Source organism: Phaenicophaeus curvirostris, unplaced genomic scaffold, assembly GCF_032191515.1.
Source record: "Phaenicophaeus curvirostris isolate KB17595 unplaced genomic scaffold, BPBGC_Pcur_1.0 scaffold_439, whole genome shotgun sequence".
Taxonomy (NCBI): domain Eukaryota; kingdom Metazoa; phylum Chordata; class Aves; order Cuculiformes; family Cuculidae; genus Phaenicophaeus; species Phaenicophaeus curvirostris.
Window position 1 is genome coordinate 1 of NW_027207022.1, and position 14,448 is coordinate 14,448.

General features: G+C 62.8%; 2 protein-coding genes across 2 annotated transcripts; one reads left to right on the plus strand and one right to left on the minus strand.

Moving 5' to 3' along the window:
* Window positions 1-15: 15 nt before the first annotated feature.
* LOC138735091 (rho guanine nucleotide exchange factor 1-like) lies at window positions 16-904 on the minus strand (the record flags this gene model as incomplete). The annotated part of the gene is made up of 4 exons (XM_069882968.1): window positions 816-904; window positions 633-695; window positions 431-544; window positions 16-161 (listed from the first exon to the last, which is right to left on the minus strand). Coding segments are annotated over exons 1-4 (350 nt in total), but the record flags the coding sequence as incomplete, so codon positions are not given.
* Window positions 905-3,766: 2,862 nt separating this feature from the next.
* CD79A (CD79a molecule) lies at window positions 3,767-8,742 on the plus strand. The gene is made up of 5 exons (XM_069882969.1): window positions 3,767-3,906; window positions 6,002-6,403; window positions 8,094-8,212; window positions 8,287-8,355; window positions 8,452-8,742. Exons 1-5 carry the CDS (start codon window positions 3,843-3,845, stop codon window positions 8,563-8,565), a joined length of 768 nt encoding a protein of 255 aa, XP_069739070.1. The 5' UTR covers window positions 3,767-3,842; the 3' UTR covers window positions 8,566-8,742.
* The last annotated feature ends 5,706 nt before the right edge of the window (window positions 8,743-14,448 follow it).

Below are 14,448 nucleotides of genomic sequence, written 5' to 3' on the forward strand. Positions count from 1 at the left end.
GGCTGTGGGGGGCACGGGGGGTCCGGGGGGGTTTTGGGGGTGTCTGGGGGGGGGGTCCTCACCCCGGCCTTGTCCAGGAACAAGTGGCAGAACTCCAGGAACTGCTTCTTGCCCTCCTTGGGGTTCATGCGCCGCAGCATGTCCACGTGCAGGTAGCAGAGCTGGGGGGGGGGGGGGGGGGTCTGAAGGCAGCAAGACCACCCCCCCCCCAAAATAAAAAACACCCCCCCCCTCCTAAATAACCTCCCCGCACCCCCAAACCCCCCCTCCCACCCCATATTTTACCTCGACTCCATCCCCTGCCGGCGCGGAGGGGGAACAGAGAGAAGCGGTTATCGGGGTTGGGGGGGGTTGGGGGGCAAAATAAAAAGAAATAGCGCCCCCCCCCCCCACTCCCCAAAGCTTGGGGGGGCCCCCCCTTTTCGCTCACCACGGGGCAGGAGTCGAACTGGAGGACGACGTGCTGCAGGAAGGCCATGAGGTAGGCGGGATGCTGGCGCAGCAGCTCCAGGCTCTGGAAGAGGCTGCTCTGCTCCTCGGGGTTCTAAATAAAGAATATTTTTATTTGGGGGGGGTCAGGTTTTGGGGACCCCCCCCACCTCATTGAGTGTGTTTCTCCCCCCATAACTCACCGGCTCGATGTCGTTCTCGAAGTCCTCGTCCTCGGCCCCGATGATGGCGACGCGGGCGGGGGGCTGGGGGGGGGGTGAAAATGGGGGGGCTGGGGGGGTTTGGGGGGGCTGGGGGGGGGGCAAAACCCACCCCCCCCCATAGGGGTTTTATTTTATTTTTTAAGGGGGGGGGTCACCACTTACCCCGTTAAACGCCTCCTCGGGGTCCATCCTGCCCCTCAGACACCGTCACTTGGATTTTGGGGGGGGGGGGGGGCACTAAGGAGATGAATTTGTGGGGTCTCAGCCCCCCCCCCCTCAATTATTGGGGGGGTTCAAAGTGTGGGGGGGGGGGTGTCTCCTTAACCCAACCCCCCCCCTTTATGGGCTTGAGGGGAGGGGGAGGGGGCATTGAGACCCCGGACTCGCTTTGCCCCCCACCCTTTGCACCCCAGAGGGTGAGGGGGGGGGCGCTTTGGGGGTGCCCCCCCCCTCAATTAACCCACCCCCCCCCCCTCCTTACCTGTTGCTGAGAGGAGCCGGGGGGGGGGGGGCAGGGAACGCGGGGTCCCCCCTCAGCGGTGGGAGGTGTGGGGCGGCGGGGGGGGGGGGGGAGGGTGTGTAGGGGGTTTGGGGGGGGCTCTGGGGGTGGGTTTTTTTGGGGGGGGGGGTGTCCCCCAAGGCGGAAAAGGCGCCTCCAGGCCCCAAGCACAAAGCGGGGCCCGAGGGAGCGAGGGGGAGGGCGGCGCCTGCAGGAAGTGGGGGGGGCGGCCGGGGCCCAGGCCTGGAGAGAAGGGCCCTGCCCCATAGAGAGGGCCCTGCCCCATAGAGACAGGGACCAGCCCCATAGAGAGAGGGCCCAGCCCCATAGAGAGAGCCCTGCCCCATAGAGAGGGCCCTGCCCCATAGAGAGAGAGACCAGCCCCATAGAGAGAGAGCCCTGCCCCATAGAGAGGGCCCTGCCCCATAGAGAGAGAGCCCTGCCCCATAGAGAGAGGGCCCAGCCCCATAGAGAGGGCCCTGCCCCATAGAGAGAGAGCCCTGCCCCATAGAGAGAGGGACCAGCCCCATAGAGAGAGAGCCCAGCCCCACAGAGAGAGAGCCCAGCCCCATAGAGAGAGGGCCCTGCCCCATAGAGAGGGCCCAGCCCCATAGAGAGAGAGAACAGCCCCATAGAGAGAGGGACCAGCCCCATAGAGAGAGGGCCCGGCCCCATAGAGAGAGAGCCCTGCCCCATAGAGAGAGCCCTGCCCCATAGAGAGAGGGCCCGGCCCCATAGAGAGAGGGCCCGGCCCCATAGAGAGAGGGACCAGCCCCATAGAGAGAGCCCAGCCCCATAGAGAGAGGGACCAGCCCCATAGAGAGAGAGCCCAGCCCCACAGAGAGAGAGCCCAGCCCCATAGAGAGAGCCCAGCCCCATAGAGAGAGAGCCCAGCCCCATAGAGAGAGAGCCCAGCCCCATAGAGAGAGGGACCAGCCCCATAGAGAGAGAGCCCAGCCCCATAGAGAACTGCCCCATAGAGAGAGAGCCCTGCCCCATAGAGAGAGAGCCCAGCCCCATAGAGAGAGAGCCCAGCCCCATAGAGAGAGCCCTGCCCCATAGAGAGAGGGACCAGCCCCATAGAGAGAGAGACCAGCCCCATAGAGAGAGAGCCCTGCCCCATAGAGAGAGGGACCAGCCCCATAGAGAGAGAGCCCTGCCCCATAGAGAGAGGGACCAGCCCCATAGAGAGAGCCCAGCCCCATAGAGAGAGCCCTGCCCCATAGAGAGAGGGCCCAGCCCCATAGAGAGAGGGACCGGCCCCATAGAGAGAGGGACCGGCCCCATAGAGAGAGAGCCCTGCCCCATAGAGAGAGGGCCCTGCCCCATAGAGAGAGGGACCAGCCCCATAGAGAGAGGGACCAGCCCCATAGAGAGAGCCCTGCCCCATAGAGAGAGGGCCAGCCCCATAGAGAGAGGGACCAGCCCCATAGAGAGAGAGCCCAGCCCCATAGAGAGAGGGACCAGCCCCATAGAGAGAGAGCCCTGCCCCATAGAGAGAGAGCCCAGCCCCATAGAGAGAGAGCCCAGCCCCATAGAGAGAGCCCTGCCCCATAGAGAGAGGGACCAGCCCCATAGAGAGAGAGACCAGCCCCATAGAGAGAGAGCCCTGCCCCATAGAGAGAGGGACCAGCCCCATAGAGAGAGAGCCCTGCCCCATAGAGAGAGGGACCAGCCCCATAGAGAGAGAGCCCAGCCCCATAGAGAGAGAGACCAGCCCCATAGAGAGAGGGCCCAGCCCCATAGAGAGAGGGCCCAGCCCCATAGAGAGAGAGCCCTGCCCCATAGAGAGAGGGACCAGCCCCATAGAGAGAGAGCCCTGCCCCATAGAGAGAGAGACCAGCCCCATAGAGAGAGAGACCAGCCCCATAGAGAGAGAGCCCTGCCCCATAGAGAGAGGGACCAGCCCCATAGAGAGAGAGCCCTGCCCCATAGAGAGAGGGACCAGCCCCATAGAGAGAGGGACCAGCCCCATAGAGAGAGCCCAGCCCCATAGAGAGAGAGCCCTGCCCCATAGAGAGAGGGACCAGCCCCATAGAGAGAGAGCCCAGCCCCATAGAGAGAGAGCCCTGCCCCATAGAGAGAGGGACCAGCCCCATAGAGAGAGAGACCAGCCCCATAGAGAGAGAGACCAGCCCCATAGAGGGAGCCCTGCCCCATAGAGAGAGGGACCAGCCCCAGAGAGAGAGGGCCCAGCCCCATAGAGAGAGAGCCCTGCCCCATAGAGAGAGGGCCCTGCCCCATAGAGAGAGGGACCAGCCCCATAGAGAGAGAGCCCTGCCCCATAGAGAGAGGGCCCTGCCCCATAGAGAGAGCCCTGCCCCATAGAGAGAGGGACCAGCCCCATAGAGAGAGCCCAGCCCCATAGAGAGAGGGCCCAGCCCCATAGAGAGAGCCCAGCCCCATAGAGAGAGAGCCCTGCCCCATAGAGAGAGCCCAGCCCCATAGAGAGAGGGACCAGCCCCATAAACAGGCCCCCCCGCCCCACTGCACCCCAACCCCTGATCCTCAAACCCTGAACCCTGAACCCCCAAACCCCGAACCCCCCCAAACCCCGAACCCCCAAACCCTGCCCCTCCCCCCATTCCCAGGGGTCCCCTGGGGCCCCTCCCAGCGGGGGCCCCCCAAGAGGCAGGCGTGGGGCGCTGGGGCGCATCTCCTGCTCCGGGGCCCGCGGCGGCCGCAGCGCCATGGCTGGGGCTCCCCAAAACCGGGGCGCCCCGCTCCCCCTCCTCCTCCTCTGCCTCCTCCCAGGTAGGACCCCCACCCCCCACACCCCCATTTTGGGGGGGGGTCTTGGGGGTGCAGACCCCAGAGGGGCCTGTGGGTCCCATGAGGACTCGGGGGGCTCCGTGCTGGCCCCCCCCCCCCCAGCACACCGACCCCCAGAATCGGCTGGTGGGTTGAGGGGGGACGGAGCAGCCCCCCAAAAATCAGCCATCCCCCTCGTTTCCCAGCGATTCCCCAAGACCCCCAAAATCGCTTGTTTTTACCCCAAAGCTTCCTGGCAGCTGCTGGAGGAACCGAAACCTGCCCCGGGCGGGGGGATTTTGGGGGGGTTGGGGGGGATTGGAGGGAGTTTTGGGGGGTTGAGGGGGGTTTGAGGGGGTTTGGGTGGGTTTGAGGTGATTTGGGGTGAGTTTTTGGTGATTTGAGGGAGTTTTGGGTGCGTTTGAGATGAATTTTAGTGGGTTTGGGGAGCTTTGGGTGCGTTTGAGGTGAGTTTGAGTGAGTTTTTGGGAGTTTGAGGGAGTTTGGGGTGCGTTTGAGGTGAGTTTGGGGGGTTTTGGGTGGGTTTGAGGTGAGTTTGGGTGGGTTTTTCGTAGTTTGAGGGAGTTTTAGGTGCGTTTGAGATGAATTTTAGTGGGTTTGGGGAGTTTTGGGTGGGTTTGGGGAGTTTTAGCTGGATTTGAGGTGAGTTTGGGTGAATTTTTCATAGTTTGGGGTGCATTTGAGATGAATTTTAGTGGGTTTGTGGAGTTTGGGGTGGATTGGAAGTGAGTTTGGGTGGGTTTTAGGTGTCTTTGAGTGGTTTTTTGGTAGTTTGGGGGAGTTTTGTGTGCGTTTGAGGTGAGTTTCGTTGGGTTTGGGGAGTTTTAGGTGGGTTTGAGGGGAGTTTGGGTGGGTTTTGGGTGAGTTTGGGTGGGTTTTTGGTAGTTTGGAGGAGTTTCGGGTGCGTTTGAGATGAATTTTAGTGGGTTAGTGGAGTTTTGGGTGGATTTGAGGTGAGTTTGGGTGAGTTTTTCGTTGTTTGGGGCAGTTTTGGGTGGGTTTGAGGTGAGTTTGGGTGGTTTGGGGAGTTTTGAGTGGATTTAAGGTGAGTTTGGGTGAGTTTTCCGTAGTTTGGGGGAGTTTTGGGTGCGTTTGAGGTGAGTTCGAGTGGGGTTTTGGTAGTTTAAGGGAGTTTGGGGTGCCTTTGAGATGAATTTTAGTGGGTTTGGGGAGTTTTGGGTGGGTTTGAGATGAGTTTGGGTGGGTTTGGGTGGGTTTGAGGTGAGTTTGGGTGGGATTTTGGTAGTTTGAGGTAGTTTTGGGTGCGTTTGAGGTGAGTTTGGGTGGGTTTGGTGAGTTTGGGGTGGGTTTGAGGTGATTTTGGGTGAGGTTTTGGTAGTTTGGGGCAGTTTTGGGTGGGTTTGAGGTGAGTTTGGGTGGTTTGGGGAGTTTTGAGTGGATTTAAGGTGAGTTTGGGTGAGTTTTGGGTGAGTTTGGGCTAGTTTTTGGTCATTTGGGGTGGGTTTGGGGTGAGTTTGGGTGGGTTTGGTGAGTTTGAGGAGAGTTTGAGGTGAGTTTGGGTGGGTTTTTTGTAGTTTGAGGGAGTTTTGGGTGCGTTTGAGATGAATTTTAGTGGGTTTGAGATGAATTTTAGTGGGTCTGAGATGAGTTTGGGTGGGTTTGGGGAGTTTTGGGTGGGTTTGAGGTGAGTTTGGGTGGGATTTTGGTAGTTTGAGGTAGTTTTGGGTGTGTTTGAGATGAGTTTTGGGTGGGTTTGGGGAGTTTTGGGTGAGTTTGGGCTGGTTTGTGGTCGTTTGGGCTGGTTTGTGGTCGTTTGGGGTGGGTTTGGGGTGAGTTTGGGTGGGTTTGGTGAGTTTGAGGAGAGTTTGAGGTGAGTTTGGGTGGGTTTTGGTTGAGTTTGGGCTGGTTTGTGGTCGTTTGGGTGGGTTTGGGGTGAGTTCGGGTGGGTTTGGTGAGTTTGGGGTGGGTTTGAGGTGAGTTTGGGTGGGTTTTGGTTGAGTTCAGGCTGGTTTGTGGTCGTTCGGGTGGGTTTGGGGGGAGTTCGGGCTCCGTTTGGGGTGCGTTGGGTGGGTTTTGTTTGGGTTTCGGGGTTCATCGGTGACGCCTCTCGCCGCAGGGTGCTGGTGCTGGCTGTCGCCGCCGCCGTCCCGCGCGCCGGTGACGCCGCTGACGGTGGAGAGCAACGGGAGCGCCGGCTGCGCCCACGGGGGCGTCGAGGTGGAGCCGGGCCCCACGTCGCGCGCCGGCACCGTCGGCGACCGCCTGAGCCTCGAGTGCCGGTTCCGGGCGCCGCGGGACGCCAGGGCCGCCTGGCACCGCGTCTGCCCCCGCGGCAACTGCAGCCGCCCCCGAGCCCCCGTGGAGGCGGACGGCGCCGGGCGGCTGCTGCGGCACGAGGACGGGCGCCTCGTCCTCACCTTCCTGCGCCTGGCGCACGCCGACAGCGGCCTCTACTACTGCCGCGTGGAGGCCGGCCGCGCCGCCGCCGAGTCCTGCGGCACCTTCCTGCGCGTGCGCGGTGAGTGCCGGCTGCGGGCTTCAGCCACACCGCCGTGGTGGTTCCCATCGCCACGTGGCCTCCAAACCCACATATCTCCCCAAAGCCAAGCTTTATCCACACCATCTTGGTGGTTCCCCATCACTACGTGGCCTCCAACCTCCCAATCCACGAGTTCTCCAGCTCAGAATCCTCCTCCCAAGGTGTCTTCCAGGTTGGGACCCCCCAAACCCACATATCTCCCCAAATCCAACCTTTATCTGCACCATCTTGGTGGTTCCCCATCACTACGTGGCCTCCAACCTCCCAATCCAATGAGTTCTCCAGCTCAGAATCCTCATCCCAAGGTGTCTTCCAAGTTGGGACACCCCAAACCCACGTATCTCCCCAAATCCAAGCTTCCTCCACACCACCTTGGTGGTTCCCCATCACTACGTGGCCTCCAACCTCCAAACCTCCAACCCACTGGGTTCTCCAGCCCAGAATCCTCATCTCAAGGTGTCTTCCAGCCATCTTCGGGTGCCCCCAACCCCCCAAATCCACATATCTCCCCAAACCCACCTATCTCCCAAAATCCAAGCTCTCTCCACACTACGTTGGTGGTTTCCCATCGCCACGTGGCCTCCAACCTCCCAATACAATGAGTTCTCCAGCTCAGAATCTTCCTCCCAAGGTGCCTTCCAAGTTGGGACACCCCAAACCCACATATCTCCCCAAAGCCAAGCTCTCTCCTCACCACGTTGGTGGTTTCCCATCACCACGTGGCCTCCAACCTCCCAATCCAATGAGTTCTCCAGCTCAGAATCCTCATCCCAAGGTGTCTTCCAAGTTGGGACACCCCAAACCCACATATCTCCCCAAATCCAAGCTTCCTCCTCACCACCTTGGTGGTTCCCCATCACTACGTGGCCTCCAACCTCCCAATCCATGAGTTCTCCAGCTCAGAATCCTCATCCCAAGGTGTCTTCCAAGTTGGGACACCCCAAACCCACCTATCTCCTCAAATCCAAGCTTTATCTACACCACCTTGGTGGTTCCCCATCACTATGTGGCCTCCAACCTCCAAACCTCCAACCCACTGGGTTCTCCAGCCCAGAATCCTCATCCCAAGGTGTCTTCCAGCCATCTTGGGGTGCCCCCAACCCCCCAAAATCCACATATCTCCCCCAAACCAAGATTTATCCACACCACGTTGGTGGTTCCCCATCACTACGTGGCCTCCAACCTCCAAACCTCCAACCCACTGGGTTCTCCAGCCCAGAATCCTCATCTTAAGGTGTCTTCCAGCCATCTTCAGGTGCCCCCAACCCCCCAAATCCACATATCTCCCCAAATCCACATATCTCCCCAAATCCAAGCTTCCTCCACACCACCTTGGTGGTTCCCCATCACTACGTGGCCTCCAACCTCCAAACCTCCAACCCACTGGGTTCTCCAGCCCAAAATCCTCATCCCAAGGTGTCTTCCAGCCATCTTCGGGTGCCCCCAACCCCCCAAATCCACATATCTCCCCAAATCCAAGCTTCCTCCACACCACGTTGGTGGTTCCCCATCACTACGTGGCCTCCAACCTCCAAACCTCCAACCCACTGGGTTCTCCAGCCCAGAATCTTCATCCCAAGGTGTCTTCCAGCCATCTTGGGGTGCCCCCACCCCTCAAACGCCCCCGCGTCACCCCCATGTCGCGATGACCCCCCGAATCCCGTCGCAGATCCCGACCTGGTGCCGTTCCTCAACCTCAAAGAGGCCACCAAGAACCGCATCATCACGGCCGAGGGCGTCCTGCTGCTGCTCTGCGCCGTGGGGCCGAGCCTCTTCCTCCTCTTCAGGGTAAGGGGGTGCACGGTGGGGTTTTGGGGTGCACGGTCTTGGGGAGCCCCCTAACGCTGCCCCTGCGGCCGCAGAAGCGCTGGGAGAACGAGCGGCTGCTGCAAACGAAGAAAAGCGCCTTGGAGGAGGAGAACCTGTACGAGGTGAGCGGGGACCCCGCTTTTTGGGGGGGGGGGGATGGGGATTTGAGGGGGGATGGGGTCACCCCACATCCTGACCCCCCTCATTTCCCTCCCCAGGGCTTGAATCTGGACGAGTGCTCGATGTACGAGGACATCTCGAGGGGTTTGCAGCCCACGTACCAGGACGTGGGGAGCTTCCAGGCCGCCGACACCCAGCTGGAAAAGCCCTGAGGGGTTTGGGGGTGCCCCCCCAGTATCGACCCCCCCACACACACACCCCTCACCCAGCTGGAGAAACCCTGAAGGGTTTTGGGGGTCCCCCCAGTATCGGCCCCCAGCTCAGCTTCGCTTCGATAGCACGAGGCTCGCTCGCCGCGCACCCCAATAAAGCTGAGGAGTGGAAAGCAACCCCCCCGGCCTCTGTGTCCCTGCACCCCAAATCCCTGAGACCCCAAACCCTGAGCCCCTGAACCCCAAACCCCTGATTCTGCAAACCCCTGAGCCCCTGAACCCCAAATTCCTGAGCTCTCAGACCTTAGAGCCTCCACACCCTAAATCCCTGAACCCCCAAATCCCTGTGCCCCATAACCCCTGAGCCCCCACACCCCCAAACCCTAGAGCCCCTGCACCCCAAATTCCTGAGCCCCCAAGCCCTAGAGCCCCTGCACCCCAAATCCCTGAGACCCCAAACCCTGAGTCCCTGCACCCCCAAACCCCTGAGCCCCCAAACCCTAGAGCCCCTGCACCCCCAAACCCTAGAGCCTCTGAACCCCCAAACCCTAGAGCCTCTGAACCCCAAACCCTGAGCCCCCAAACCCTAGAGCCCCTGAACCCCAAACCCTGAGCCCCCAAGCCCTAGAGCCCCTGCACCCCAAATCCCTGAGCTCCCACACCCCCAAAACCCTAGAGCCCCTGAACCCCAAACCCTGAGCCCCCAAGCCCTAGAGTCCCTGCACCCCCAAACCCTAGAGCCCCTGAACCCCAAACCCTGAGCCCTCAAGCCCTAGAGCCCCTGCACCCCAAATTCCTGAGCCCCCAAGCCCTAGAGCCCCTGAACCCCAATCCCCTGAGCCCCCAAGCCCTGAGCCCCTGCACCCCAAATCCCTGAGACCCCAAACCCTGAGTCCCTGCACCCCCAAACCCCTGAGCCCCCAAGCCCTAGAGCACCTGCACCCCAAATTCCTGAGCCCCCAAGCCCTAGAGCCCCTGAACCCCAATCCCCTGAGCCCCCAAGCCCTAGAGCCCCTGCACCCCAAATCCCTGAGCTCCCACACCCCCAAACCCTAGAGCCCCTGAACCCCAAACCCTGAGCCCCCAAGCCCTAGAGCCCCTGAACCCCAAATCCCTGAGCCCCCACACCCCCAAACCCTAGAGCCCCTGAACCCCAAACCCAGGAGCCCCCAAATCCCTCAGTCTCTGCACCCCCAAACCCCTGAGGCCCTAGACCCTGAGCCCCCACACACCCAAACCCCTGAGCCCCAAACCCGAGCCCCTGAACCCCAAATCCATGAGCGACCCCTGCCCCCCCCAATAGCCTTAAGCCGATCCTCCCGCCCCCGTTGCCCCGCCCCCTCGCCCCTCAGGCCCCGCCCCCTCGCCCTTCAGGCCCCGCCCCTTCCGGGTCCCCTCAGGCCCCGCCCCCTCGCCCACAGGCCCCGCCCCCTCGCCCTCAGGCCCCGCCCCTCTCCCCGCCTCCCTCCAATCAGCGCGCAGCGCGCGAAAAAAAAAAAAAAAACGTCCCGGCGCGCGCGCGCGCAACCGCCGAGGCGCGAGGGGAGCGCGCGCCGCCCCCTCCCCCCTCCCCCCTCCGCAACCTCCCTCAGGCCCCTCCAGGCCCCGCCCACCCGGGGGGAGAGGGGAGGGGGGCGGCTGGAGGTGGGGGAGGGGAGGGGGAATGGGGGGGATAGGGGGGTAAATGGGGGGTAAATGGGGTGGAATGAGGGGTAAATGGGGGGATGAGGGGTAAATGAGGAGGAATGGGGGGTAAATGGGGGGATGAGGGGTAAATGGGGAGGAGGGAGGGGTAAGTGAGGAGGAATAGGGGGTAAATGGAGGAAAAAGGGGTAAAAAGAGGGGGTATGAGGGGTAAGAGGAGGGATGAGGGGTAAATGGGGAGGAGTGAGGGCTAAGTGAGGAAGAATGGGGGGTAAATGAGGAGGAATGGGGGCTAAATGGGGGATGAGGGGTAAATGAGGAGGAATGGGGGCTAAATGGGGTGGAACGAGGGGTAAATGGGGGGATGAGGGGTAAATGAGGAGGAGTGAGGGGTAAGTGAGGAGGAATGGGGGTAAATGAGGAGGAATGGGGGGTAAATGGGGGAATGAGGGGTAAATGAGGAGGAGTGAGGGGTAAGTGAGGAGGAATGGGGGGTAAATGGGGTGGAACGAGGGGTAAATGGGGGGATGAGGGGTAAATGAGGAGGAGTGAGGGGTAAGTGAGGAGGAATGGGGGGTAAATGAGGAGGAATGGGGGGTAAATGGGGGAATGAGGGGTAAATGAGGAGGAGTGAGGGGTAAATGGGGTGGAACGAGGGGTAAATGGGGGGATGAGGGGTAAATGAGGAGGAGTGAGGGGTAAGTGAGGAGGAATGGGGGGTAAATGAGGAGGAATGGGGGGTAAATGGGGGAATGAGGGGTAAATGAGGAGGAGTGAGGGGTAAGTGAGGAGGAATGGGGGGTAAATGAGGAGGAATGGGGGGTAAATGGGGGATGAGGGGTAAATGGGTGGAATTGGAGGGTAAATGAGGAGGCATGGGGGTAAATGAGGTGGAACGAGGGGTAAAAGGGGGGATGAGGGGTAAATGGGGAGGAGTGAGGGGTAAGTGAGAAGGAATAGGGGGTAAATGGAGGAAAAAGGGGTAAAATGAGGGGGTATGAGGGGTAAGAGGAGGGATGAGGGGTAAATGGGGAGGAGTGAGGGGTAAGTGAGGAGGAATAGGGGGTAAACGGGGTGGAACGAGGGGTAAAAGGAGGAATGAGGGGTAAATGGGAGTGAGTGGGGGGGTAAATGGAGGAAAGAGGGGTAAAATGAGGGGGTGTGGGGGTAAAATGGAGGGGAGTGAGGGGTAAAAGGGGGCAATGAGGGGTAAAACGGGGGAATGAGGGGTAAAAGGAATCCTGGGGGCACGTGAGGTGGATTTGGGGGCCCGGGAGGGGGAGTCTGAGGGGGAAATGGGGGTCTCTGGGGTGGAGATGAGGATCCTGAGGGGGAAATGGGGGTCTCTGGGGTGGAGATGAGGATCCTGAGGGGGAAATGGGGGTCTCTGGGGTGGAGATGAGGATCCTGAGGGGGAAATGGGGGTCTCTGGGGTGGAGATGAGGAACCTGAGGGGGAAATGGGGGTCTCTGGGGTGGAGATGAGGATCCTGAGGGGGAAATGGGGGTCTCTGGGGTGGAGATGAGGATCCTGAGGGGGAAATGGGGGTCTCTGGGGTGGAGATGAGGAACCTGAGGGGGAAATGGGGGTCTCTGGGGTGGAGATGAGGATCCTGAGGGGGAAATGGGGGTCTCTGGGGTGGAGATGAGGATCCTGAGGGGGAAATGGGGGTCCCTGGGGTGGAGATGAGGATCCTGAGGGGGAAATGGGGGTCCCTGGGGTGGAGATGAGGATCCTGAGGGGGAAATGGGGGTCCCTGGGGTGGAGATGAGGATCCTGAGGGGGAAATGGGGGTCCCTGGGGTGGAGATGAGGATCCTGAGGGGGAAATGGGGGTCCGTGGGGTGGAGATGAAGATCCCGAGGGGGAAATGGGGGTCCCTGGGGTGGATTGAGGTGTGATGTTTGTTGCCCTGAGGGGGACCCGGGGAGAGCGAGGGGGAAATAGGGGTGCTGGGGATCGTTGGGGGTCCTGGTGAGGACATGAGGGCCCTTGGGGGGCCTTGGAGGGGTCCTGGGGGGCAATGGGGAGGGGGGCTCATTCACTGGGTGCCCCACCCCCCCCCCGCCTCCTCCTCCCACCCAGATTTTGCTCAAATCCCCCTTTTTTTGGCTTTTTTCCAGGTGGGTGCTGTTGCCATGAGCCACCGCAGCGGCAGAGGCGACAGCAGGAACCGGGGGGACCCCAGGAATGTGGGGGGGCCCCCCCCCCCGGCGGAGCCCTCGCCCTCCAGACCCCATTCCCGGCCGCGTCAAGCGCCGAAAAACCAAACGGGAACGCGACGCCGCCAAATTTGGCCCCAAAGCGGCGTTGGGGAGGTGGGGGGGGGCCGGGCCCCCTCCCCACAGGCCTCCGTGGGGCACCCGCCCCCCCGCCAGCCCCCTCCCGCTCCCCAAAACCGTCGTCATCACCCAGAAGCGGCTGTGCCAGCACCGCGGGCTCTTCAACCGCGAGGTGAAATCCCTTGACGTCGAGCGGCTCCTGAGCCCCGCGCAGGACGCAGCTCCCCGCAGCGAAACCCCCGTCCCGCAGCTCGAGGGAGACCCCCGCGCCGCCGAGCAGCCGCCGCCGCCGAGCAGCCCCCCCGAGGCCCCCCAAAACCAAAAGGAGACGGGGCCCACGTCGCGGCCGTCGCTGCGGGGCCTGGCCACGCGCCTCGGCGCGGTTTTGGGGCGCGTTCCCGCTTTCCCGGGCCGCGACCTGGTGGGCGAGCGACGCCGGACGATCCTGGCCGCCCTGCTGCGGCGACACCGCGTCCCGCCGGACCTCGGCTTCCTCCTGGCTCACCGGAATCGGGGCGCGGACGCTGCACCCCCAGGTACCGCTCCCCACGGCCGCGGCGGAGGGGGCGGCTTCCAGCCCCTGCTCCCCACATCTCAGCCCTGGGGGCCCCTCGCAGGCTGCTGGGACCCCCGGACCCTCGAGCCAGACCTGGAGCAGGGCGATTTCGGGGCGCACAGAGACAGCTGGGACACGACCCCCCCCTTCAGCGGCACCCCCGCCCCCCTGCGAGGCATCGTGGAGGCGGTGAGCACCCCAAAACCCCCTCTCTGGGGTTCCTCTGTCCCCCCACACACACCTTGGGTCCCTGTCCTCCCTCTTTGGGGTCCCTTCCTACATTTTTGGGGTCCCTCCTGCCCCCTTTGGGATCCTTTTTCACCCCTTTGGGCTCCCCCTTTCCCCCTCTCGCTTTGGGGTCCCTCTCCCCGCTCCTTTGGGATCCTCTCCCCCATCTTTGGGGTCCCACTCCCCTCGTTTTTGGGGTCCCTCTCCCCCCCTTCTTTCCAGCCCATCTTGCCCCTCTCTCTGGGGTTTCTTCCTCCCCTTTTTGGGGTCCCTCTCCCCCTCTCTTGGGGGGTCCCTGTCCCCCGTCTTTGCGTCCCTCCTCTCTTTGGGGTCCCTTCTCCCCATTTCAGGGTCCCCCTCCCCAAACCGGGGGGTCCCTCTCCCTCCACCCCCTCTCCTCCCGCAGACCCCCCCCTGCGCCCCCAGGCTGGACACCCCCAGCCCCGTTTTTGGCGACGGCAGAAAGGAGCAGGAGGTGAGTGTGGGGACCGGGGGGGGGTTTATTGGCTGGGGTGGGGGTCACCCCAATTCCTGAGCCGCCGTCCTCGCAGAGCCCCTTCTCCTGGACCTCGAACGAGGAGGACGCCGCGTGCCGCGAGAGCCCCGCGACGCTGTTCCAGCCCCGGGCGGCGACGCCGGCGTGGGGGGATCCCCTGCCCGTCACCCCCCTCGTCCGCGGGCCCCCCGGCTGCGCCCCACGACACCCCAGCCGGGGCCGCCGCGCGCCCATCGCCCCCCCGGCCTTCAGCCCCCTCGCCCCGCGGCGGCACCGGCCGGCCCGGCGCTCTGGCACCGCGGCTCCTCGCGGCCCAGAGTCGCGCGAGGCCCTCGGCGCCCGCAGCCCCGAGAACCCGCAGCCGCCGCGCTTCGTGCCGGGCCGGCCGCGTGCCGAGTGCCGAGCGCCGTGCTGCCTCCGCCACCCGAGCCGGCATGAGCCGGCGCGGCACGACGCGCTCTGGAGCGACCCAGCGTGGCACGAGCCGATCTGGCACGATCCGACTCGCGATGATCCCGCGCGGCACGACGCGCTCTGGAGCGACGCGGCGCGGCACGACCCGATCCGGCACGACCCATCGCGGCACGACGCGCTCTGGAGCGACGCGGCGCGGCACGATCCGATGTGGCACGACCCAATCCAGCGTGATCCACCCCAAGAGGCTCCAGCGTGGCACAA

Bases quoted from the DNA above. Each gene is read 5' to 3' on its own strand.
- CD79A (XM_069882969.1), top strand. From the start codon at position 3,843: ATGGCTGGGGCTCCCCAAAACCGGGGCGCCCCGCTCCCCCTCCTCCTC. The intron at 3,907-6,001 runs GTAGGACCCCCA...CTCTCGCCGCAG, and splicing joins CCTCCTCTGCCTCCTCCCAG to GGTGCTGGTGCTGGCTGTCG. The intron at 8,356-8,451 runs GTGAGCGGGGAC...TTCCCTCCCCAG, and splicing joins AGGAGGAGAACCTGTACGAG to GGCTTGAATCTGGACGAGTG.